The 23,569-nt window shown below is 56.6% G+C and overlaps 1 protein-coding gene across 2 annotated transcripts in view; it reads right to left on the bottom strand.

Annotated features, from left to right (window-relative positions):
- Positions 1 to 23,569, bottom strand: part of wdr81 (WD repeat domain 81) — a 96,165-nt gene that overhangs the window by 19,978 nt on the left and 52,618 nt on the right. For both annotated transcript variants that reach the window (XM_063031004.1, XM_063031005.1), the window contains exons 2-6: positions 17,679 to 20,993; positions 17,123 to 17,230; positions 10,796 to 10,983; positions 10,021 to 10,202; positions 4,235 to 4,400 (exon numbers count right to left, since the gene is read on the bottom strand). In XM_063031004.1, coding sequence (XP_062887074.1) covers positions 4,235 to 4,400; positions 10,021 to 10,202; positions 10,796 to 10,983; positions 17,123 to 17,230; positions 17,679 to 20,916 — 3,882 coding nt within the window. In that variant the 5' untranslated portion in view covers positions 20,917 to 20,993. The remainder of the gene's footprint in view (positions 1 to 4,234; positions 4,401 to 10,020; positions 10,203 to 10,795; positions 10,984 to 17,122; positions 17,231 to 17,678; positions 20,994 to 23,569) is intronic.

Raw genomic sequence — 23,569 nt, 5'->3', positions numbered from 1 at the left:
AGGATGCTGCCTGGATTAGAGAGGGTGGTTTATGAGGACAGGTTGAGCGAGCTAGGGTTTTTCTCTTTGGAGAGGAGAATAAGAGGCAACTTGTTGGAGGTGTACAAGATGATAAGAGGCGTAGATCGAGTGGACAGCCAGAGATTTTTCCCCCCAGGACAGAAATGTCTAATACCAGGGGACATCATTTTAAGGCGTTGGAGCTAAGTATAGGGGGAGGTGTCGGAGGTAGGATTTTTACACAGACAGCGGAGGGTGCGTAGAACATGTTGCCAGGGGTGGTGGAATATAGGGGCATTTAAGAGACTCTTAGATAGGACCATGGATGATGGAAAAAAGAAGGGCTATTTGGGAGGGAAGGGTTAGATCGGTCTTGGAGTAAGTTAAAAAGTCAGCACAAGATTGTGGGCTGAAGGGCCTGAACTGTGCTGTAATGTTCCATGGACCATTTAACATAGGAGCTGAATGAGGGCATTTGGCCCATCAAGTCAGCTCTGCCATTCCATCATGGCTGATTTATTATCCCTGCCAACTCTATATTCGTGCCCTCTCTCTGTAATCTTCAACATCCTTAAAAATAAAGAACCTACCAAGCTCCACCTTAAATATACCCAATGACTTGACCTCCACAGCCGTCCGTGGCAATGAATTCCACAGATTCACCAGCCTCTGGCTAAAGAAGCTTCTCTACATCTCTGTTCTAAATGGACGTCCCTCTATTCTGAGGCTGAGCCCCCTGGTCCTGAGCTCCCCCAGTACAGGAAACATCCTCTCCACACCCACTCTATCCAGGTCTTTCATGAGATCCCCCTCATCCTTCTAAACTCCAGTGAGTACAGGGACAGAGCCATCCTATGCTCCTCATAGGTTAACCCTTTCTTTCCCAGAATCATTCTCGTCAACCTCTTCTGTACCTTCTCCAATCCCAGCATATCTTCTCTTCGATAGGGACCTAAATTTGCTCACAATGATCCAAGTACAGTCTGACCAATGCTTTATAAAGCCTCAGCATCACATCCTTGCTTTTGTATTCTAGTCCTCTTGAAATGAATGCTAAATTTGCATTTGCCTTCCTTACCACCGACTCAACCTGCAAGTTAACCTTTAAGATTCTTGCACAAGGATTCCCATGTCCTTCTGCACCTCAGATTTTTAAATTTTCTCCCCATTTGGAAAATAGTCCACACCTTCATTCCACCCGCAAAAGTGCATCACCATACACTTCCCAACACTGTATTCCATCTGCTATTTCTTTGCCCATTCTCCTAATCTGTCTAAGTCCTTCTGTAGCCTCTCTACATCCTCAGGACTACCTGCCCCTCCACCTATTTTCATATCACCTGCAAACTTGGCCACTAAGCCAACAATTCCTTCATCCAAATCATGACATATAACGTGAAAGGAAGTAGTCCTAACATCGACCCCTGCGGAACACCAGTAGTCACCAGCAGCCAAACAGAAAAGGCTCCTTTCATTCCCACTTTTTGCCTCCTGACAATCAGCCAATGCTCTATCTATGCAAGTATCTTCCCTCTTATACCATGGGCTCGTATCATGTTAAGCAGCCTCATGTGTGGCACATCAAAGGCCTTCTGAAAATCCAAATGAACAACATCCACCGTCTATCTGGCCTGTTATTTTGTCAAAGAATTCCAACAGATTTGTCAAGCAAGATATTCCCTTGAGGAAACCATGCTGACTTTGGCTCATTTTATCATGTGCCTCCAAATACCCCAAAACCTCATCCTAAGTAATGGACTCTAACATCTTTCCAACCACTGAAGTCAGGCTAACTGGCCTATGATTTCCTTTCTTCTGCTCCCCTCTCTTCTTGAAGAGTGGAGTGACGTGCAATTTTCCAGTCGAGAACCATTCTAGAACCTCATGATTCATGTAAAAAAATCATTGCTAATGCCTCCAGATTCTCTTGAGCCACGTCATTCAGAACCACGGTATGTAGACAACCTGATCCAGGTGACTGATCCACCTTCAGACCTTTCAGCTTTCGAAACACCTTCTGGTCTTCCACGGGCACTACCCCATCCCCAGGACCAATGACAGAGGGAGCACCCGCCACCTCTGGATCCAGGACCCGTCCCACAGCCAGAGCACGAGCCTGCTGGGCTGTGCCCATCTCCACACCTTTGTCACCCTCCTTGGAACCAGCACGAGGAGAGTCCCCAACTTCCTTACGTCCTGGGACACAGTCCCTGTGATCAGCTGCTCAGGATGGTGATCCCAGGCTATGTGGTTCCCCTTGTGGACAAGATGCCCCTCAGCAGGGCACTTAGCCTCGACTGAGGCAACAATCTGGGAAACTAATCGGACCGGTGACGCTGTACCCACAGGCGATCCACGTTCTCCAGGACTTTGCCTCTCCCCGGGGAATACGTGCTCCGAGTGTACACTCAGCTGAGGGAAGCCTGCCTCCCCACACCGTCCCTCTGCAGTGGCGCCGCTCACCAGCTGCGAGGGCGCATCTCAGGAGATGCCACCCCAGCACAGGGCCTCTGTATGCCAAGGCTATCCTCCGGCTCCGCGGTGACATACTCCGCGCAGACGGCCTTTACCGCTCCTCTTGCAGCCCCTGATTTCCGGACTCCGGGGACACGACCCTCCGCCATTTCGGGCAGCAGAAATGCTGAGGAACGCTGATCTCCATTTCAGAGGTGTCCCCAGTCTCCGGCATCATATCCCTCCCCCGACTTCATCAGGGTCTTGCTGGATTTCCGGAGCCACGGGACTCTCCGGGTCAGTTCAACAAAATAGCCTGCTCCTTCTTCCCAATGTCCCGAACTCCTTCCAGGCATGGCACATTGGGCAGCCCTAGCCCACGGGACAGTGTGAAAATGCCCCTCAAAATGAACCCAAAGCCGCCCTTGCCATCCCCACCCCTCTCCAGCTGCATAAGCAGTCGGCGCTGGAATGAACAGATTCTCATATCCCCGCGGAGGTGCCCTGTACAGTATTGGGGTTATTTTCGAACGCACCTTGCCAATGGATCGCAGGTAGGGAAAGAAGGTCTTGTCAGGGATATGGGGGTGGACGTCTGAGAGTATTACCATCTGCACGAGGGCCAACACCGGCTCCACCTGCATGAAAACCCTCCCCACCCTTAACCCCAGACTGAAAATAGTCTTCCCATTCAAAACTGCTGATGCAACAAATGCCCTCAAGGCATCCAACATTCTCCACCACGGCTTTTATGGGGGCATTCCTACCGAGTGAAGGAGGCACAGTAAACTGCAAAGGATTCTTTAAAGTCAGTAATTTAAATGTATGGTCCTCTTTGTGGGCTGCAACTCCCAAGCCTGCAGCCTCTGCATGTGACTCTGGCGCAGATATCTGAGAGCTCCACTTTACCATCACTTCGCAGTTTGAATTCAAAAGTTGAACACCACTGCTAGGATACTGCCCAGCCTACACCCAGTGGAAAACCAGAAAACAGTCAAAAAGAAACAAAAACAGTTCAGAGACAAGACAGGACCAAGCAGTGGATAGGAGAGGTCTGTGCAGTGTTAAGAAGTTCAGCGCCATCCTTGCAGCTGTGAATGAAGGTACTTTTCCGCTGTCACAAATGGAATACATCCGTCCCTGCTCCCGGCAAAGTCAGACTCAAAAATTTGACAATCCGCCAGCTGTACCCACTGCTCAGCGCCCAGAGACACCAAACAGTTGTTCCAGACAAATAAACCGTTTCAGTCCACTGCCGAGCTGATATTCCACACTCCCAAAATCTTCTGGCAGTGTCCAAAACTGTCCTTTGGTGATACTGCCATAAAATTTTCAACTTCAAAGGAGAGAGAGCTCCCACCGTGTGAGTCACTCTTAGTACCACCCCTCCCACAGTGCGACCCCCCCTCAGTATCACCCCCCCACAGTGTGACCCTCCCTCAGTACACCCCCACAGTGTGACCCCCCCTCAGTACCACCCCCCCACAGTGTGACCCTCCCTCAGTACCACCCCCCCACAGTGTGACCCCCCTCAGTACCATCCCCCCCACAGTGTGACCCTCCCTCAGTACCACCCCTCCCACAGTGTGACCCCCCCCTCAGTACCACCTCTCCCACAGTGCGACCCCCCCTCAGTACCACCCCCCCCACAGTGCGACCCTCCCTCAGTACCACCCCCCCACAGTGTGACCCTCCCTAAGGGTGTGACTGAGTGGGACTGTCAAACTGGAGCTCCTTGCCCCCAGTCCTGCCTCGCCTTGCCCCCTTCCCCTGCACTCACCTTCTCCCGCAGCTCAGGCACAACGGAGAATCCCTGTAAGAATCTGCCCAACATCTCGGTCATGTGCTGCATCACCATCTCCTGGCCAATGCGCAGGCACACCAGAGCAAGTAGCCCGAGGGTCTTCACCCCCAACACCGAGCGAGTCTGTGCCCCACCTGGGAAACTGAGACACTCGTACCGTCAGCAACACAGCCAGAGCCCAGGATAGTCCGTCCACCCACACAGAGACAGTGACCCGTACACAAAACCCACCACCCACACAGAGACAGTGACCGGTACATAAAACCCACCACCCACACAGAGACAATGACCCGTACACAAAACCCACCACCCACACAGAGACAGTGACCCCTACACAAAACCCACCACCCACACAGACACAGTGACCCGTACATAAAACCCACCACCCACACAGAGACAATGACCCGTACACAAAACCCACCACCCACACAGAGACAGTGACCCCTACACAAAACCCACCACCCACACAGAGACAGTGACCCGTACACAAAACCCACCACCCACACAGAGACAGTGACCCGTACACAGTCTCCACCACCCACACAGAGACAGTGACCGGTACACAGTCTGCACCACCCACACAGAGACAGTGACCGGTACACAAAACCCACCACCCACACAGAGACAGTGACCCATACACAGTCTCCACCACCCACACAGAGACAGTGACCCGTACACAGACTCCACCACCCACACAGAGACAGTGACCCGTACACAAAACCCACCACCCACACAGAGACAGTGACCCGTACACAGTCTCCACCATCCACACAGAGACAGTGACCCCTACACAAAACCCACCACCCACACAGAGACAGTGACCCATACACAGTCTCCACCACCCACACAGAGACAGTGACCCCTACACAAAACCCACCACCCACACAGAGACAGTGACCCCTACACAAAACCCACCACCCACACAGAGACAGTGTCCCGTACACAAAACCCACCACCCACACAGAGACAGTGACCCGTACACAAAACCCACCACCCACACAGAGAGTGTCCCGTACACAAAACCCACCACCCACACAGAGACAGTGTCCCGTACACAAAACCCACCACCCACACAGAGACAGTGACCCGTACACAGTCTCCACCACCCACACAGAGACAGTGACCCGTACACAAAACCCATCACCCACACAGAGACAGTGACCCGTACACAAAACCCACCACCCACACAGAGACAGTGACCGGTACACAAAACCCACCACCCACACAGAGACAGTGACCCCTACACAAAACCCACCACCCACACAGAGACAGTGACCCCTACACAAAACCCATCACCCACACAGAGACAGTGACCGGTACACAGTCTCCACCACCCACACAGAGACAGTGACCCCTACACAAAACCCACCACCCACACAGAGACAGTGACCCGTACACAGTCTCCACCACCCACACAGAGACAGTGACCCCTACACAAAACCCACCACCCACACAGAGACAGTGACCCGTACACAGTCTCCACCACCCACACAGAGACAGTGACCCGTACACAAATCCCACCACCCACACAGAGACAGTGACCCGTACACAGTCTCCACCACCCACACAGAGACAGTGACCCGTACACAAAACCCACCACCCACACAGAGACAGTGACCCCTACACAAAACCCACCACCCACACAGAGACAGTGACCCGTACACAAAACCCACCACCCACACAGAGACAGTGACCCCTACACAAAACCCACCACCCACACAGAGACAGTGACCCCTACACAAAATCCACCACCCACACAGAGACAGTGACCCCTACACAAAACCCACCACCCACACAGAGACAGTGACCCGTACACAAAACCCACCACCCACACAGAGACAGTGACCCGTACACAAAACCCACCACCCACACAGAGACAGTGACCCGTACACAGTCTCCACCACCCACACAGAGACAGTGACCCGTACACAAAACCCACCACCCACACAGAGACAGTGACCCGTCCACAGTCTCCACCACCCACACAGAGACAGTGACCCGTACACAAAACCCACCACCCACACCGAGACAGTGACCCCTACACAAAAACCACCACCCACACAGAGACAGTGACCCCTACACAAAACCCACCACCCACACAGAGACAGTGACCCGTACACAAAAACCACCACCCACACAGAGACAGTGACCCCTACACAAAACCCACCACCCACACAGAGACAGTGACCCGTACACAAAACCCACCACCCACACAGAGACAGTGACCCATACACAGTCTCCACCACCCACACAGAGACAGTGACCCGTACACAAAACCCACCACCCACACAGAGACAGTGACCCCTACACAAAACCCACCACCCACACAGAGACAGTGACCCCTACACAAAACCCACCACCCACACAGAGACAGTGACCCCTACACAAAACCCATCACCCACACAGAGACAGTGACCCGTACACAAAACCCACCACCCACACAGAGACAGTGACCCCTACACAAAACCCACCACCCACACAGAGACAGTGACCCGTACACAAAACCCACCACCCACACAGAGACAGTGACCCGTACACAAAACCCACCACCCACACAGAGACAGTGACCCGTACACAGTCTCCACCACCCACACAGAGACAGTGACCCGTACACAAAACCCACCACCCACACAGAGACAGTAACCCGTACACAGTCTCCACCACCCACACAGAGACAGTGACCCGTACACAAAACCCACCACCCACACCGAGACAGTGACCCCTACACAAAAACCACCACCCACACAGAGACAGTGACCCCTACACAAAACCCACCACCCACACAGAGACAGTGACCCGTACACAAAAACCACCACCCACACAGAGACAGTGACCCCTACACAAAACCCACCACCCACACAGAGACCCCTACACAAAACCCACCACCCACACAGAGACAGTGACCCATACACAGTCTCCACCACCCACACAGAGACAGTGACCCGTACACAAAACCCACCACCCACACAGAGACAGTGACCCCTACACAAAACCCACCACCCACACAGAGACAGTGACCCGTACACAGTCTCCACCACCCACACAGAGACAGTGACCCGTACACAAAACCCACCACCCACACAGAGACAGTGACCGGTACACAAAACCCACCACCCACACAGAGACAGTGACCCGTACACAAAACCCACCACCCACAGAGACAGTGACCCATACACAAAATCCACCACCCACACAGAGACAGTGACCCATACACAGTCTCCACCACCCACACAGAGACAGTGACCCGCACACAAAACCCACCACCCACACAGAGACAGTGACCCGTACACAAAACCCACCACCCACACAGAGACAGTGACCCCTACACAAAACCCACCACCCACACAGAGACAGTGACCTGTACACAGTCTCCACCACCCACACAGAGAAAGTGACCCCTACACAAAACCCACCACCCACACAGAGACAGTGACCCGTACACAAAAACCACCACCCACACAGAGACAGTGACCCCTACACAAAACCCACCACCCACACAGAGACAGTGACCCGTACACAAAACCCACCACCCACACAGAGACAGTGACCCGTACACAGTCTCCACCACCCACACAGAGACAGTGACCCGTACACAAAACCCACCACCCACACCGAGACAGTGACCCCTACACAAAAACCACCACCCACACAGAGACAGTGACCCCTACACAAAACCCACCACCCACACAGAGACAGTGACCCGTACACAAAAACCACCACCCACACAGAGACAGTGACCCCTACACAAAACCCACCACCCACACAGAGACAGTGACCCCTACACAAAACCCACCACCCACACAGAGACAGTGACCCATACACAGTCTCCACCACCCACACAGAGACAGTGACCCGTACACAAAACCCACCACCCACACAGAGACAGTGACCCCTACACAAAACCCACCACCCACACAGAGACAGTGACCCGTACACAGTCTCCACCACCCACACAGAGACAGTGACCCGTACACAAAACCCACCACCCACACAGAGACAGTGACCGGTACACAAAACCCACCACCCACACAGAGACAGTGACCCGTACACAAAACCCACCACCCACAGAGACAGTGACCCATACACAAAATCCACCACCCACACAGAGACAGTGACCCATACACAGTCTCCACCACCCACACAGAGACAGTGACCCGCACACAAAACCCACCACCCACACAGAGACAGTGACCCGTACACAAAACCCACCACCCACACAGAGACAGTGACCCCTACACAAAACCCACCACCCACACAGAGACAGTGACCTGTACACAGTCTCCACCACCCACACAGAGACAGTGACCCCTACACAAAACCCACCACCCACACAGAGACAGTGACCCGTACACAAAAACCACCACCCACACAGAGACAGTGACCCCTACACAAAACCCACCACCCACACAGAGACAGTGACCCGTACACAAAACCCACCACCCAACAGAGACAGTGACCCCTACACAGTCTCCACCACCCACACAGAGACAGTGACCGGTACACAGTCTCCACCACCCACACAGAGACAGTGACCCCTACACAAAACCCACCACCCACACAGAGACAGTGACCGGTACACAGTCTCCACCACCCACACAGAGACAGTGACCCCTACACAAAACCCACCACCCACACAGAGACAGTGACCCGTACACAAAACCCACCACCCACACAGAGACAGTGACCGGTACACAAAACCCACCACCCACACAGAGACAGTGACCGGTACACAGTCTCCACCACCCACACAGAGACAGTGACCCCTACACAAAACCCACCACCCACACAGAGACAGTGACCCCTACACAAAACCCACCACCCACACAGAGACAGTGACCTGTACACAGTCTCCACCACCCACACAGAGACAGTGACCCCTACACAAAACCCACCACCCACACAGAGACAGTGACCCGTACACAAAAACCACCACCCACACAGAGACAGTGACCCCTACACAAAACCCACCACCCACACAGAGACAGTGACCCGTACACAAAACCCACCACCCAACAGAGACAGTGACCCCTACACAGTCTCCACCACCCACACAGAGACAGTGACCGGTACACAGTCTCCACCACCCACACAGAGACAGTGACCCCTACACAAAACCCACCACCCACACAGAGACAGTGACCGGTACACAGTCTCCACCACCCACACAGAGACAGTGACCCCTACACAAAACCCACCACCCACACAGAGACAGTGACCCGTACACAAAACCCACCACCCACACAGAGACAGTGACCGGTACACAAAACCCACCACCCACACAGAGACAGTGACCGGTACACAGTCTCCACCACCCACACAGAGACAGTGACCCCTACACAAAACCCACCACCTACACAGAGACAGTGACCCATACATAGTCTCCACCACCCACACAGAGACAGTGACCCCTACACAAAACCCACCACCCACACAGAGACAGTGACCCCTACACAAAACCCACCACCCACACAGAGACAGTGACCCGTACACAAAACCCACCACCCACACAGAGACAGTGACCCACATGCAAGACCCTCACCTGGCGAAGGGGTGGGGCCAGGCCGGGCTCACCTGGCGAAGGGGTGGGGCCAGGCCGGGCTCACCTGGCGAAGGGGTGGGGCCAGGCCGGGCTCACCTGGCGAAGGGGTGGGGCCAGGCCGGGCTCACCTGGCGAAGGGGTGGGGCCAGCCGGGCTCACCTGGCGAAGGGGTGGGGCCAGGCCGCACTCACCTGGCGAAGGGGTGGGGCCAGGCCGGACTCACCTGGCAAGGGGCGAGATGAGCAGGTCCAGCACAGGTAGCAGCAGGTCCTGGTTAATCTTGGGCAAGATGTCCATCAGCGTGGTGTCCGATAGGTAGACAATGATCTTATGCATCAGGACCACTGCTGCCAACAGCCCTGCCTCCTTCCGACTGTTCAGCCGCCGGCTGTTGCTAGGGGCAACCTGTGGGACACAACCTACGGGGTCAGAGTGCAGCCAGTACCATTCCCTCCACACCGACCTTAGCTCTGTGTCCACTCTGCTGGCTCAGGGACGGTCACACAATCCGGGACCCCATCCCATCCCATCATAGGTTCATCCCATCGGTCGGCTCCCGGCTCGTTTCCATGGTTTCCATCCCCCAGCACGTACCATGCGTCATGTCCCTCAGCTGCCCTCCCTCCCTCTGCAGCAGAGAGGACATTGCAGCCTCAGCCCGTGACAAGACCACCCCTTCCTCAGTCTGACTCCATGGGATCAGTGCGACTGGGTGGTCAGTACAGATCAGTTGGGCTGAAGGGCCTGGGCTGCATCTCAATGGTATCCTGCCACCCAAATGCACACATTCCTGCTCCCCATCACCAATTTTCTGGGTGCAGGGACTGGTGAGTCCTTCGACCAGAAATATAAATGAGAGAGGGAGGGGACAACAGGCCAAATTCACGTGACCGGGCCCTCCAAACCCACCATTCTCCCTGGTCACTTCTGCCAGAAGGAGCCAGACCAAACGCCCCCACCCCATTGCAGGATCGGGATGAGGCCTGGAGTGTGCTTACCAGGTAGGCGACGTAGGGCAGGCACTGGTAGGTGAGTACAGGCTCCCCGTACAGCTGAGACACGTGGACCAGGCAATCCAACACGGGCCGCGCCACCACGTCACCCAGTACCATCTGCTGCTTGTAGACACTGCCCACACATGGCACATCCTCTTCACCGCTCACCACAAACTGCTGCTTCTCCACACCTGAGGGGTCAGACACAGAGTGAATCTCCCTCCACACCGTCCCATCACACACTCCCGGGTCAGAGAGTGAATCTCCCTCCTCACCGTCCCATCACACACTCCCGGGGTCAGACACAGAGTGAAACTCTCTCTAGTGTCCCATCACACACTCCCGCGGTCAGACACCGAGTGAAACTCCCTCCGCACTATCCCATCACACACTCCCAGGGTCAGACACCGAGTGAAACTCCCTCCACACCGTCCCATCACACACTCCCGGGTCAGAGAGTGAATCTCCCTCCTCACCGTCCCATCACACACTCCCAAGGTCAGACACAGAGTGAAACTCCCTCCGCACTATCCCATCACACACTCCCGGGGTCAGACACCGAGTGCCTGATTCTATCATCCAAATGCGGATGTGTTCCTGTTCCCTGTAAGTAATCATTCCATTGAACATTGTGCTGAGATTCTGGGCCAGACCCAGATGAACTCAACCAGGAAGTGGAATAGCGGATAGAAAATCAAAGATGTTGAGAAAGTTCACTGAAGTGGACCCTGGGACTTGGGAATGCACGGACTGCCCGTGCACACACATTCCGTATCCCTCCGTTCCCTGCCTCCTTTCCTCTCCACAGTCACTGCCTGACCTGCTGAGTACTCCAGCAGTTTGTGTGTGTTGCTGAGGGTTTCCAGCTTCTGCAGAATCTCTTGTGTTTATGGTTCTTGTACACCTGTAGCTTCTTTGCTGAGCTGAAGTTCACAGGCTGATCTAACCCACTTCAGACTAGTTTGCAGTAGGAAAATCGTTCTCACCTCATTCTTCTGGGCATCATCACCTCCACATTCAACAACTTGGTGTCCTGAACAGGAGTAAAGGACAGAAATAACCCAGGGTGTGACAGGAAATGTCAGTGTGCAAGGCTTCCCTCAATGTCAGAGAAGCGTCCTGTTCCTGCCTCACTGCACTCTGCTCTGCTTTATTAAGCAGCACTGTTTGGCTACGCGTTGTGTATTAATTTAACAATTCAGTGTGATGTAGTCACTGCGCACAGTCCATCGTAGAATCTGTTTTCTCAGGCTATAGATTCAGGCCCCCGGCCCCCAGTAATCAGAATCAGATTTAATATCACCGGCGTATGTCCTGAAACTTCTTGTTCTCACAGCAGTGGTACATTACAGTACAGGTAAAAAATGTAATTACTATTTTATATATACACAAAAAATAGTTTTCTTGGGTTCATTGTCCATTTAGAAATCGGATGGTAGAGGGGAAGAAGCTGTTCCTGAATCGTTGAGCGTGCGTCTTCAGGCTCCAATAAGAAAAGGACATGCCCTAGGTGATGGGGGTCCTTAATGATGGACTTTTTGAAGCATCGTCTTTTGAAGGTGTCCTGGACACTGGGGAGGCTGGTGTCCACAGTGGAGCTGTTTGAGTTTGCAGCTTTTCCTGATCCTGTGCAGCGAAGATGTCCTTGAAGCTGGGGAGGCGTGGTGAGCATCACTGCCTTCCAGTCAGTGAACGATCGTTCTAAACCTACACACACACAGTGGGGAGGAGAATCAGGGTCTCGGCCAACTACAGAAGTAACCTACTGCAGGAAAACAGGGAACGGAACCTCACAAAAGTGCCAGAGGGAATCAGCAGGTACGGCAGCATCTACGGAGAGGAACAAACAGTCAATGTTTCAGACCAAGACCCTTCATCAGGACTGGAAAGGAAGGGGGAGGAAGGCAGAATAAGAAGGTGGGTGGGGAGAAGGAGTACAAGCTGGCAGATGATCAGTGAGACCGGGTGAGCGGGAACGGGTTGGGTGACGGACAGGGATGAAGAAGGAAGCTGGCAGGGAACAGGTGGAAGGAGGTAAAGAGCTGAAGAAGGAGGAATCTGAAAGGAGAGGAGGGTGGACCACAAGAGAAAGGGAACCAGGGAGAGACCATGGCAGACGAGGAGAGGAAAAGGAAATAGAGAGAAGCCAGACTGGGAGATGGAAAAAGAGAAAAGGGGGAGGGGGAGGGATTATGGAAAGTTTAGAGAAATTGATGCTCATGTTATCAGGTTGGAGGCTACCCAGATGGAATATGAGGCTTTGCTCCTCCAGTGTGAGTGTAGCCTCATTGTGACAGCAGAGGCCCTGGACCGGCAGGTCGTAACGGAAAGGAGTAGTAGAATTAGTATGGGTGACCTTCAGGAAACCCTGCCTGTTGTGGGGGACAGAGCGAAGGAATCTCCAAATGTTACGTTTGAACAACAGACTGAGGGTTTGAGTTCTCATCTAAACTTTCTAACTAGAGGTTTTCTAAGTGGGGAAGAAAAAGAATGAGGTGCATCATCAGTGCTGAGTTTACTGGAATCTGCCTGCCGGCTGATAGTAAAAAGGCCTGGGTAAAATCCAGAAAATGTCCAAGAGGGAAAACAGAAACTGATTGGACATTTGCAGCCTTATCACAACTCAGAAAGAGGTGGTGCAGTCACTTACAACGTCAGCAAGCAGTGTCAAACTCCATCTCACACAACCTCTCACGGTCCCAGAACACATTCTGCACAGTCAGGAGAGCTCACCAGGGCCCCTACTTTGAGGCGGATGAAGAGGGCTGGACTTTGCAAACCCATGCTCGCCTCACTCTACAGATGTGTAATGGAGCCCCTGGACCAAGGTCCCCTAACAACAACCTCAATGCAAAGAACTGGAATTGGTTTATTATCATCAAGTGAAAAGCTTGTCTTGCAAACTGTTCATACATTTACTGGAAAGGGACAAAGCAGAGTCCTCTCAGCAATGTATCTGAGGAAGATCATTTATCCAACATTAATCAGCTAGGGAAAGGGGAATTCTTGTCAAGAGACATAACCCATCAAACCGGTTTGGCCAGTTAAGGAAGTGAATGGCTCCGGGAGACTGACAGTGGCTGACAGGGCAGCCAGTCAACACACTAACAGGTTCACTCCTCTGGTAGCTGAACCATTAACCATCTTGTTGATGGGCGGTTGCTTTCTCTGGAACTGAAATATTGGCATGAGGAAGATTGGCTCCTGGTACCTCTGTACAACAGGCAAAGCTGATGGAACTTGTAAGATGGCAGAATGAAAGCAGCTGACATCGACACAGATCCTGATAGCTTTTGGTGCAGTTCACAATTCTGAACAGTTCTAGAGGCAAAGGGGATTTCTTACAGCTGGAAGAACTGCCACCAAGAATGGCCAGTTGCTGCAAGAATTCATGGATGTTGTACAATTGCCGACAGAAGTGGCCGTATTGAAATGTAAAGTCCACTCCAAAACAGACACAGTGGAAAGCTTTGGAAATGCATTAGCATGTAGAACATAGGACAGTACAGCACAGGAACAGATCCCACAGTATCTCTAACTCTTTGCAAAGATAAAGTGTGACTCAGTCATTACCTACTCCCAGGTTTCTTACCAAACTCACTTCAGACTGGTTTGCAGTATAAAAGGACACCATATGCTCTTTACAAAGAGAAAGCGATGCACACTGGAGAACCCAGTGCAGAGTTCATTCGTTATGTGCCATATGGTATGACGTAGGCGATCATGGTCTTTCCATGACCTTGATTGTTTTCGGCAAATTTTTCTGCAAAGTGATTTGCTGTTGCCATCTTCTGGGCAGTGTCTTTACTAGACAGGTGACCCCAGCTACTACCAATACTCTTCAGAGATTGTCTGCCTGGCGTCAGTGGTCGCATAACCAGGATTTGTGCAGAGTAAGGTCTAGAATTAACTCAGACTGGAAATAAACAGAATGGCAATTAAATCGAAAGCCAAAACCACAAACAGTAGAACTGGAGATGGAACTCTATGATTGAGCACTGACTCTGCTCAGCACGAGGCCCTTAAGTACAGACTTCCCCTGAAGGAATGTGGCAGGCAATCACTGGCAGTCTGAGTTTTAAAGGGACAGTGGTAGCTAACCATTCCTCGGGGAATTGGAGCACCGAAACTTGGATGCCTGCCGCTGTTCAGACTGAACTTTGTTATTTACCTCCTTTGCTGGTGAAGAACTTTCTACAGGGGCACAATTGAGAGCATCCTGACTGGCTGCATCACTGCCTGGTATGGGAACTGTACCTCCCTTAATCACAGGACTCTGCCAAGAGTGGTGTGGACAGTCCAGCACATCTCCAGATGTGAACTTCCCACTATTCCGGACATTTACAGTGACAGGTGTGTAAAACAGGCCTTAAGGATCATTGGGGACCCAAGTCACCCCAACCACAAACTGTTCCAGTGGCTCCCATCCAGGAAACGGTACCGCAGCATAAAAGCCAGAACCAACAGGCTCCGGGACAGCTTCTTCCACCCGGCTGTCAGACTGATTAATTCCTGCTGACACAACTGTATTTCTGTGTTATATTGACTGTCCTGTTGTACATATTATTTATTATAAATTACTATAAATTACACATTGCACATTTAGACGGAGACGGAACATAAAGATTTTTACTCCTGATGTATATGAAGGATGTAAGTAATAAAGTCAATTCAGTTCAAAGACAGGTGACCCTATCTGACCTGTACTAAGATAAACATAAGATAAAACAGCTGTGATGATAAGGTTTCTGCCTGATTGTTGACTTCTGAAGGACCTTCTAACTCTGCCAGAGGTGGCCCCAAACCCGGCCACAAAAGGAGGGAGGTTGTGCATGGAACTAACAACCCCAACCCATCAAAACCCAGAGCTACAGAAACACTAACAGAAGCTCCAGAGACCTCATCCCTGCGAGAGGAAGGAGCTTTGAAGATGGGCGACACCTAAGGACACCTTGGACGTCTGGCCCAGACAGAGGACTGGGAGCTGCTGTTTGCCCCAGTGGGGCTGATCGCTTAAGAAAGACATCATGTGTAGATCGAACACACAACTGACTGAGCCCCCACAGCTCTGATGAGGAGCGAGCTGCCTCTGAATGCAGACATCTCTCCTCACCTCTGTTCTGAACAGCCAGTCCCTTATCCTCACACCTTGTCCTGGTGCTCTCAGCCAGGGACAGCATTTCACTGCGTCCAGCCCATCAAACGCAAGAAGAGTTTTTAAACTTCACGAAGATTCCCTCTCCCCTCACTTCCTGGAGATGTGTCCTGGCCAACTGCTCCTCACAGGGAAACCTGCTATCCCTGAAAGCTGAGCAGAGAGCTCCTGTTGTACTCCCTCCACGTCCTTCCTCAGGCAGGAAGACCAGAAGCATTCATAACCTCACCGAGGTGTGACACAACTGTTTATCCCTGTGATCAAAGCTTCTCAGACAGAGCAGAAGAGTTTATACAAAGGGCCCAAGGTATCGTTGGGATTCCCTACCACCCATCCCACAACCTGATTAACCCAGTACTGTCAAGCAGAAGGTATAGGAGCATCAGGACTGGGACTGTCAGACTGGGTAACAGCTTCTTCCCTCAGGGTGTGAGACTAATGAATACCCTGCCACCTCCGGGTCTCGTCACTGGGACAGTGAGCTGTTTACTCTTTCCCTGTGCTGCACTTCACATGCACTTTGAATTATAGTTTATTGACTTATTTGTGGTGATATTTTGTTTCATGTGTTGTGTGTAAAACACGTTGTGTGTGATGTACGTTGTGTGTGATGTATGTTGCGTGGCGTTCCGGGGTCTGGGGGAATGTTGTTGCGTTTGGCTGTTTCCGTGTACAGACAGGTGCCGATAAACTTGTGCTTGAACTGGAGGGTGGAGGAACACACGGGAGATGAGGTCCAGGTCATGAAGACTGTTAAGGGTGGGGAGACTAGGAAATACAGAGGGGGGGGGGATTAATACGAGAGCGAGAGGCTACAGCGAAAGGAAGGGTGGACACCCACCCATCAGACCTGACCCTGAGGCTACCTCCTGGTGCTGCGTCCCACCACTGACTCTTCGGTTAGGGTGGCCTGTGGCAGAGGTCGCTCTAACTGGCCAGAGAAGTGGACACGTTCACTGTCTCTGCCCACCCAGAGACAAGCTAGTCCACTGAGTGGGGAACACGGGCTGACTCCCCCTCCATTAACCCTGCACCAGGCGGGGTGTCCTGTCCGCTCACGAACATGGGCGGTGTGGGAGAAGAGAAGGTGAGGGTGTCTGCAGACACTTCCCCCACCCAACTGGCCCCCACAGCAGCAGCCCCTCCCACCGCGAGTACCCCATGCCGTCACTTACCGAAGTAGCAGGTGACGAGAAGGCGTAAGAGGGTGCGGACAATGTGCCTGGAGCTGAGGGTGGGGCCCAGCTTCGCCGACAGCCACTTCACTGTCTTACAGGCCGTGTCTGCGGGGTGGAGGGGACAACAGTATCAGTGCTGGACGTCCCGCCAAGCCTAGGTGCTGCCCCCATCTCACCTCGTCTCTCACGCTCTCCTCACAGACCCCACCCCGAATCCCTCCCTTCTCCTCACACCAGGCAATACCTTCACCCATCCCATCCCTTACCCACTCACACACCCCCTAACCAAATCTACACCCCCAGCATCACCCATACCCACCTCCTCTCAGATGGAACAACCCCTTCCTCGGGCACCAGGGTGTGCCCGTCCACGGCCAGTGTTCACGCTTACATCACCAGCCCACCCAAGAGTGCCGGCCTGGGCACGTGGGACCAGCCCTGGTGGGCATCTGATCCAGGCAGGCCAAAGGGCCCATTCATAGGCAAACTGGCCATTTCTCCCTTCCATCCCACAGCCCTGTCCTCTCCCCCATGAGACCAGCCGCCCCCTTACCGAGTAATATCTTCTGCTCCTTGTTCTCGCTCAGCTCGTCGTCCTCCTCCTCCACACTCTGCCTCAGTTCCTCACACGCTCCTGCCTCCGGAGTGCCGCACAACACAGCTGTGGCCTCTGCCTCCTCCTCCTCCTCCTCCTCTGCATCCTCCTCCTCTTCATCTTCTTCGGGTGGCCTCAGCTCCTGTCCACCGGGCGAGGGGAGCTGCAGCCCGTCCCTGGACTCGGGATCGGGCTCGGGGCCTAGCTCGTCAACCGAGGCCTCGCTGTTGCTGCTGCCGCCACTACCACTAGCAGCCTCAGCCTCGGCCTCGGCCGGAAAGATCTCTGGCGGCAGCTCCCCGCTCTCAGCTAGCTCAGGCCCACTACCCAGGTAGTCCGCAGCGGCCTTGCCCTCTGTGGGCCCCGCCTCATCCTCCAGGCTGGCGGCCAAGCCCGGACTGTCTGCTGGGCCCTCTAGGCCGGTTAGCACCTGCAAAATGTGGGGCAGCAGGCCGGTGAGGAAGGGTCGCAGGCCGAGCCGCACTAGCAGCTGTAGCACAAAGCAGTCGGTGTAGAGGTAGAAACGGCCGGGAAGGGAGCCGGGCCTCTCGTAGACGGCTGAGAGTGGGCCGAGCAGACAGCGCTGGGTGCCACAGGGGCCCAAGGCCCGTGCCAAGGGCTCAAACAAGTACCAGGCGGCATAGATGGCAGTGGCATCAGCTGAAAGCAGCTCCAACACGAAGGGCAGCAGAATGTCCAGACCCTCGGGCTCCAGCAGATCCAGCAGCTGCTCCAGCTGCTGCCAGAGCAAGAAGACAAAGTCGCGGCCCAGCAGGGCAGCGGCCTCGCCTGGGGCCGGGAAGCTGCAAGCCAGCCGGTACAGGCCGGGGAAGTAGGCCGGAAAAGGGATAGTGGGGCAGCAGGGACTGAGCAGCAGGTCGGGGCTGGGCGGAGGCAGCCCCTCCTGCACGGCCGGGTAGCGAAGGGGCAGCGTCTCGGCTCTGGGGGCCGGCTGCTCGCCCTCCAGCTGCAGCAAGGTGACTACGGCCTGCTGCAGGGGCCCGGCCACCTCCCGCAACCGGGAGCAGGCCAGCTGGCGGGCAGCCTGCAGGCGCTCGTCCAGCGAGGCCTCGGGCCCCAGGAGCCGCAGCCGCGGGGCGAAGAACATCTCGGCCACCAGCACACCGAAGGCCTGCATGTCGCGCTGGAGCAGGTGGAGCAGGCGTGGCAGGCGTAGGCCATCGCTGGGTTGGGGTGGGGCCAGGGGCGGGGGGCCCTGCAGGCCGCGGGTCAGGAAGCCGCCCAGCCTTTCCAGTTCCTCCAGAGCCTGCAGCGGGTTGAAACCCTGCGGCAGCAGCAGGCGGCCCTCTTCCTCCTCCCCCTCCCTCTGGCCCTGGCCCACCCTACCAGGGGCCTCCTCTAGGCCTGAGAGGGAATCCAGAGCCTCAGTCCCCTCCTCGAGGTCTCCTGCCTCCTCCGCCGCCGCTGGCTCTCGGCCCGCTGCCTCTCCCCCCTCCTCCTCGGGCACCGGCCTGGCGAGGCGGCACTGCCCCTGTCCCTGCCGCAGTCGGCGGGTAACGGCGGGCGGCTCCCAGCCGGGCCCCGCCAGGCGCTGGGGGTGGGGCTGGTCGAAGAGCTGCACCACGCCGTAGCTGGTGAGGTGCGTGTGTGCGTCCACCAGAGGCAGGCAGACGTTCTTGGCCCGCACCGCCTCCTTGCCCGAGAGCCTGTGGCCGAAGGTCAGGTCTACCCAGTGATGCAGGTGGAGCGAGACCTCGGGCGACTCCAGCAGGCGGCGGTGCGCGGCCACGAAGCTGGCGGGCGTGCCACACCAGGCTGGCACCTCCAGGTCTGGCATGTCGTCGTGGATGGACTGGAAAACGGTGGGGTCGGTGTAGAACTCGGGGATGCATTCGTCGGGCGTCCACGCCTGCATACGCTCCACGCTGCCCGGGTACTCGTGAGGCTCCCACTGCGAGCGGACGTGACGGCACAGGAGCGAGCGCGGCGTGCGCCGGGCCCGGTACACGTAGTAGGTGATGTCCGACAGAACGTCGGGGATGTGGTGCGGGACGTGCAGCCTCTCGCTGCTCCCTGGGCCGGTGGCGGCCTCCCGGTACGTGAAGTCCAGCTGCCGGTCACCCTTGTTGAGCCGGAACTTGGACTTGCGGAGGTCGCGGAGACGGCCGTGCGGCGAGGTGAAGTCCGTCACCCAGGGGAGCACCGGGTGGTAGTTGGGGTCGCCCCAACGCCGGCCCGCCAGCCGGTTCAGCACCATCAGGTAAGCAAAGTTGCTGAGCCGCCCGTGTACCCAGTCGGTGACCAGCTCCCGCAAGGACCCAGGCTCTCGGCACGAGCCCTCCTCTCCCTCCTCGGGCGTGATCGCCGCCTGGCTTCGCTCCCCGCCACCATCCGGCCCCTCGTAGTCTGCCAGGTTGAGGCGCAGGCGGGTGAAGAGGCGCTCGTCCAGCGACAGGTGGGCGGGGGTGAGGGCACCGCAGGCCAGGCCGTGATGGTGACAGGCCCTCATCGCCTGCAGGGCCTGGTACAGCACAAAGAGCACCTTGGCGTGGCTGCCCGCCAGCTTGGCAGGGCTAAAAGTGAGCACGTCACACAGGGTATGGCTGGGCAGCAGCTGCACCAGGTACAGGGCCTCCGCTGACTCCAGGAGGGCCTCAGCGGGCAGCAGGTTGGGATGCGGGCTCCCCAGGGCCTGGTCTGGGCTATCCTCCTGCTCAGGGCTTCCCCCTGGCCCCACCCAGGTGAAGTTGCAGCCCAGTACCCTGCTGAGGGAGGCCTTCAGGGCCTGCAAGCAGGGAGTTGCCCAAACCTTGGCTCCGGGTTCAGGCCCCACCGGCCTGGCAAACCTTTCGTGGGCCTCCCGCCACAGGTTCTGGTAGTTCTGCTCAGCCACGTGGCTCATGAAGCCGCAGAAGGAGTCAAGGTCAGGGTCAGGGTCGGGGGCGGGGGCCAGGGGCTCCGATGGCAGCCAGCACGCAAGCCGCCTCTTCCTCAGGCCCTGGATGGAGATGCGGGCCCAGCCGGAAGGCAGCTTGCTGACAGAGGGCTGCAGCAGCGTGGACAGCTCGGCCTGGTTCAGCCCCTCAGGCCTGGGACAGGGCCCAGGCCAGCTTTGCCGCAGGCTGCCCAGCCACCTCACCGGCACCAGAGCCACCAGCTGCCCCCCCTCGCCCAGCGCCAGCTGCCCGCCATCAATGCCCAGGTCCATCTGCACTGCCGCCAGCAGCCACTCCATCCTCTCCGGTCCCCTCAGACAGCGTGTCGCACCCTGGGGAGACGGTGGCCCGTCAATCGACAGCCGATGGAGCCCACCTGTGGGACACAAAGCCAGGCCAGTTCAGACCCATTCTGTATATCCCCACCCAAACTGACCACTCCGTCCTCCCACACCACCAGCGTATCCAACAACGCTAACGCTCTTAGCATCGTCAGTGAACCCTCCCACCCGTTTCAGAATCTCTTTCACCCCCTACCATCCTCTGGAGGTACTGTAGCATGAGGACAAAGACTGGGGGGGGGAGGAGGGAGAGGTGAAGGAGGGAGGGGTGAAGGAGGGGAGGAGGAGGGAGAGGTAGGAGGGGAGGAGGAGGGAGAGGTAGGAGGGGAGGAGGAGGGAGAGGTAGGAGGGGAGGAGGAGGGAGAGGTGAAGGAGGGGAGGAGGAGGGAGAGGTGAAGGAGGGGAGGAGGAGGGAGAGGTGAAGGAGGGGAGGAGGAGGGAGAGGTGAAGGAGGGGAGGAGGAGGGAGAGGTGAAGGAGGGGAGGAGGAGGGAGAGGTGAAGGAGGGGAGGAGGAGGGAGAGGTGAAGGAGGGGAGGAGGAGGGAGAGGTGAAGGAGGGGAGGAGGAGGGAGAGGTGAAGGAGGGGAGGAGGAGGGAGAGGTGAAGGAGGGGAGGAGGAGGGAGAGGTGAAGGAGGGGAGGAGGAGGGAGAGGAAGGAGGGAAGGAGAGGTGAAGGAGGGGAGGAGGAGGGAGGGGTGAAGGAGGGGAGGAGGAGGGAGGGGAGAGGTGAAGGAGGGGAGGAGGAGGGAGAGGAAGGAGGGGAGGAGGAGGGAGAGGAAGGAGGGGAGGAGGAGGGAGAGGAAGGAGGGGAGGAGGAGGGAGAGGAAGGAGGGGAGGAGGAGGGAGAGGAAGGAAGGAAGGAAGGAGGAAGAGGAAGGAAGGAAGGAGGAGGGAGAGGAAGGAAGGAAGGAGGAGGGAGAGGAGAGGTGAAGGAGGGGAGGAGGAGGGAGGGGTGAAGGAAGGGAGTAGGAGGGAGGGGTGAAGGAGGGGAGGGGTGAAGGAGGGGAGTAGGAGGGAGGGGTGAAGTAGGGTAGGAGGAGGGAGAGGAAGGAGGGGAGGAGGAGGGAGAGGAAGGAATGGAGGAGGAGGGAGAAGAAGGAGGGAAGGAGGAGGGAGAGGAAGGAGGGAAGGAGGAGGGAGAGGAAGGAGGGGAGGAGGAGGGAGAGGAAGGAGGGGAGGAGGAGGGAGAGGAAGGAGGGGAGGAGGAGGGAGGGGTGAAGGAGGGGAGGAGGAGGGAGGGGTGAAGGAGGGGAGGAGGAGGGAGGGGTGAAGGAGGGGAGGAGGAGGGAGGGGTGAAGGCGGGGAGGAGGAGGGAGGGGTGAAGGAGGGGAGGAGGAGGGAGGGGTGAAGGAGGGGAGGAGGAGGGAGGGGTGAAGGAGGGGAGGAGGAGGGAGGGGTGGAGGGGAGGAGGAGGGAGGGGTGAAGGAGGGGAGGAGGAGGGAGGGGTGGAGGGGATGAGGAGGGAGGGGTGAAAGAGGGGAGGAGGAGGGAGGGGTGAAAGAGGGGAGGAGGAGGGAGGGGTGAAGGAGGGGAGGAGGAGGGAGGGGTGAAGGAGGGGAGGAGGAGGGAGGGGTGAAGGAGGGGAGGAGGAGGGAGGGGTGAAGGAGGGGAGGAGGAGGGAGGGGTGAAGGAGGGGAGGAGGAGGGAGGGGTGAAGGAGGGGGAGGAGGAAGGAGGGGAGGAGGAGGGAGGGGTGAAGGAGGGGAGGAGGAGGGGTGAAGGAGGGGTGAAGGAGGGGAGGAGGAGGGGTGAAGGAGGGGAGGAGGAGGGGTGAAGGAGGGGAGGAGGAGGGGTGAAGGAGGGGAGGAGGAGGGAGGGGTGAAGGAGGGTAGGAGGAGGGAGAGGAAGGAGGGGAGGAGGAGGGAGAGGAAGGAGGGAGAGGAAGGAGGGAGAGGAAGGAGGGAGAGGAAGGAGGGAAGGAGGAGGGAGAGGAGAGGTGAAGGAGGGGAGGAGGAGGGAGAGGTGAAGTAGGGGAGGAGGAGGGAGGGGTGAAGGAGGGGAGGAGGAGGCAGGGGTGAAGGAGGGGAGGAGGAGGGAGGGGTGAAGGAGGGGAGGAGCAGGGAGGGGTGAAGGAGGGGAGGAGGAGGGAGGGGTGAAGGAGGGGAGGAGGAGGGAGGGGTGAAGGAGGGGAGGAGCAGGGAGGGGTGAAGGAGGGGAGGAGGAGGGAGGGGTGAAGGAGGGGAGGAGGAGGGAGGGGTGAAGGAGGGGAGGAGGGGGGAGGGGTGAAGGAGGGGAGGAGGGGGGAGGGGTGGAGGGGGAGGGGTGAAGGAGGGGGGAGGGGTGAAGGAGGGAAGGAGGGGGGAAGGGTGAAGGAGGGGAGGAGGGGGGAGGGGTGAAGGAGGGGAGGAGGGGGGAGGGGTGAAGGAGGGGAGGAGGGGGAGAGGAAGGAGGGGAGGAGGGGGGAGAGGAAGGAGGGGAGGAGGGGGGAGAGGAAGGAGGGGAGGAGGGGGAGAGGAAGGAGGGGAGGAGGGGGGAGAGGAAGGAGGGGAGGAGGGGGGAGAGGAAGGAGGGGAGGAGGGGGGAGAGGAAGGAGGGGAGGAGGGGGGAGAGGAAGGAGGGGAGGAGGGGGGAGAGGAAGGAGGGGAGGAGGGGGGAGAGGAAGGAGGGGAGGA

This window comes from Mobula hypostoma, chromosome 23 (assembly GCF_963921235.1).
Source record: "Mobula hypostoma chromosome 23, sMobHyp1.1, whole genome shotgun sequence".
NCBI classification, from domain to species: Eukaryota; Metazoa; Chordata; class Chondrichthyes; order Myliobatiformes; family Myliobatidae; genus Mobula; species Mobula hypostoma.
This window is presented reverse-complemented; position numbering and strand designations above follow the sequence as displayed.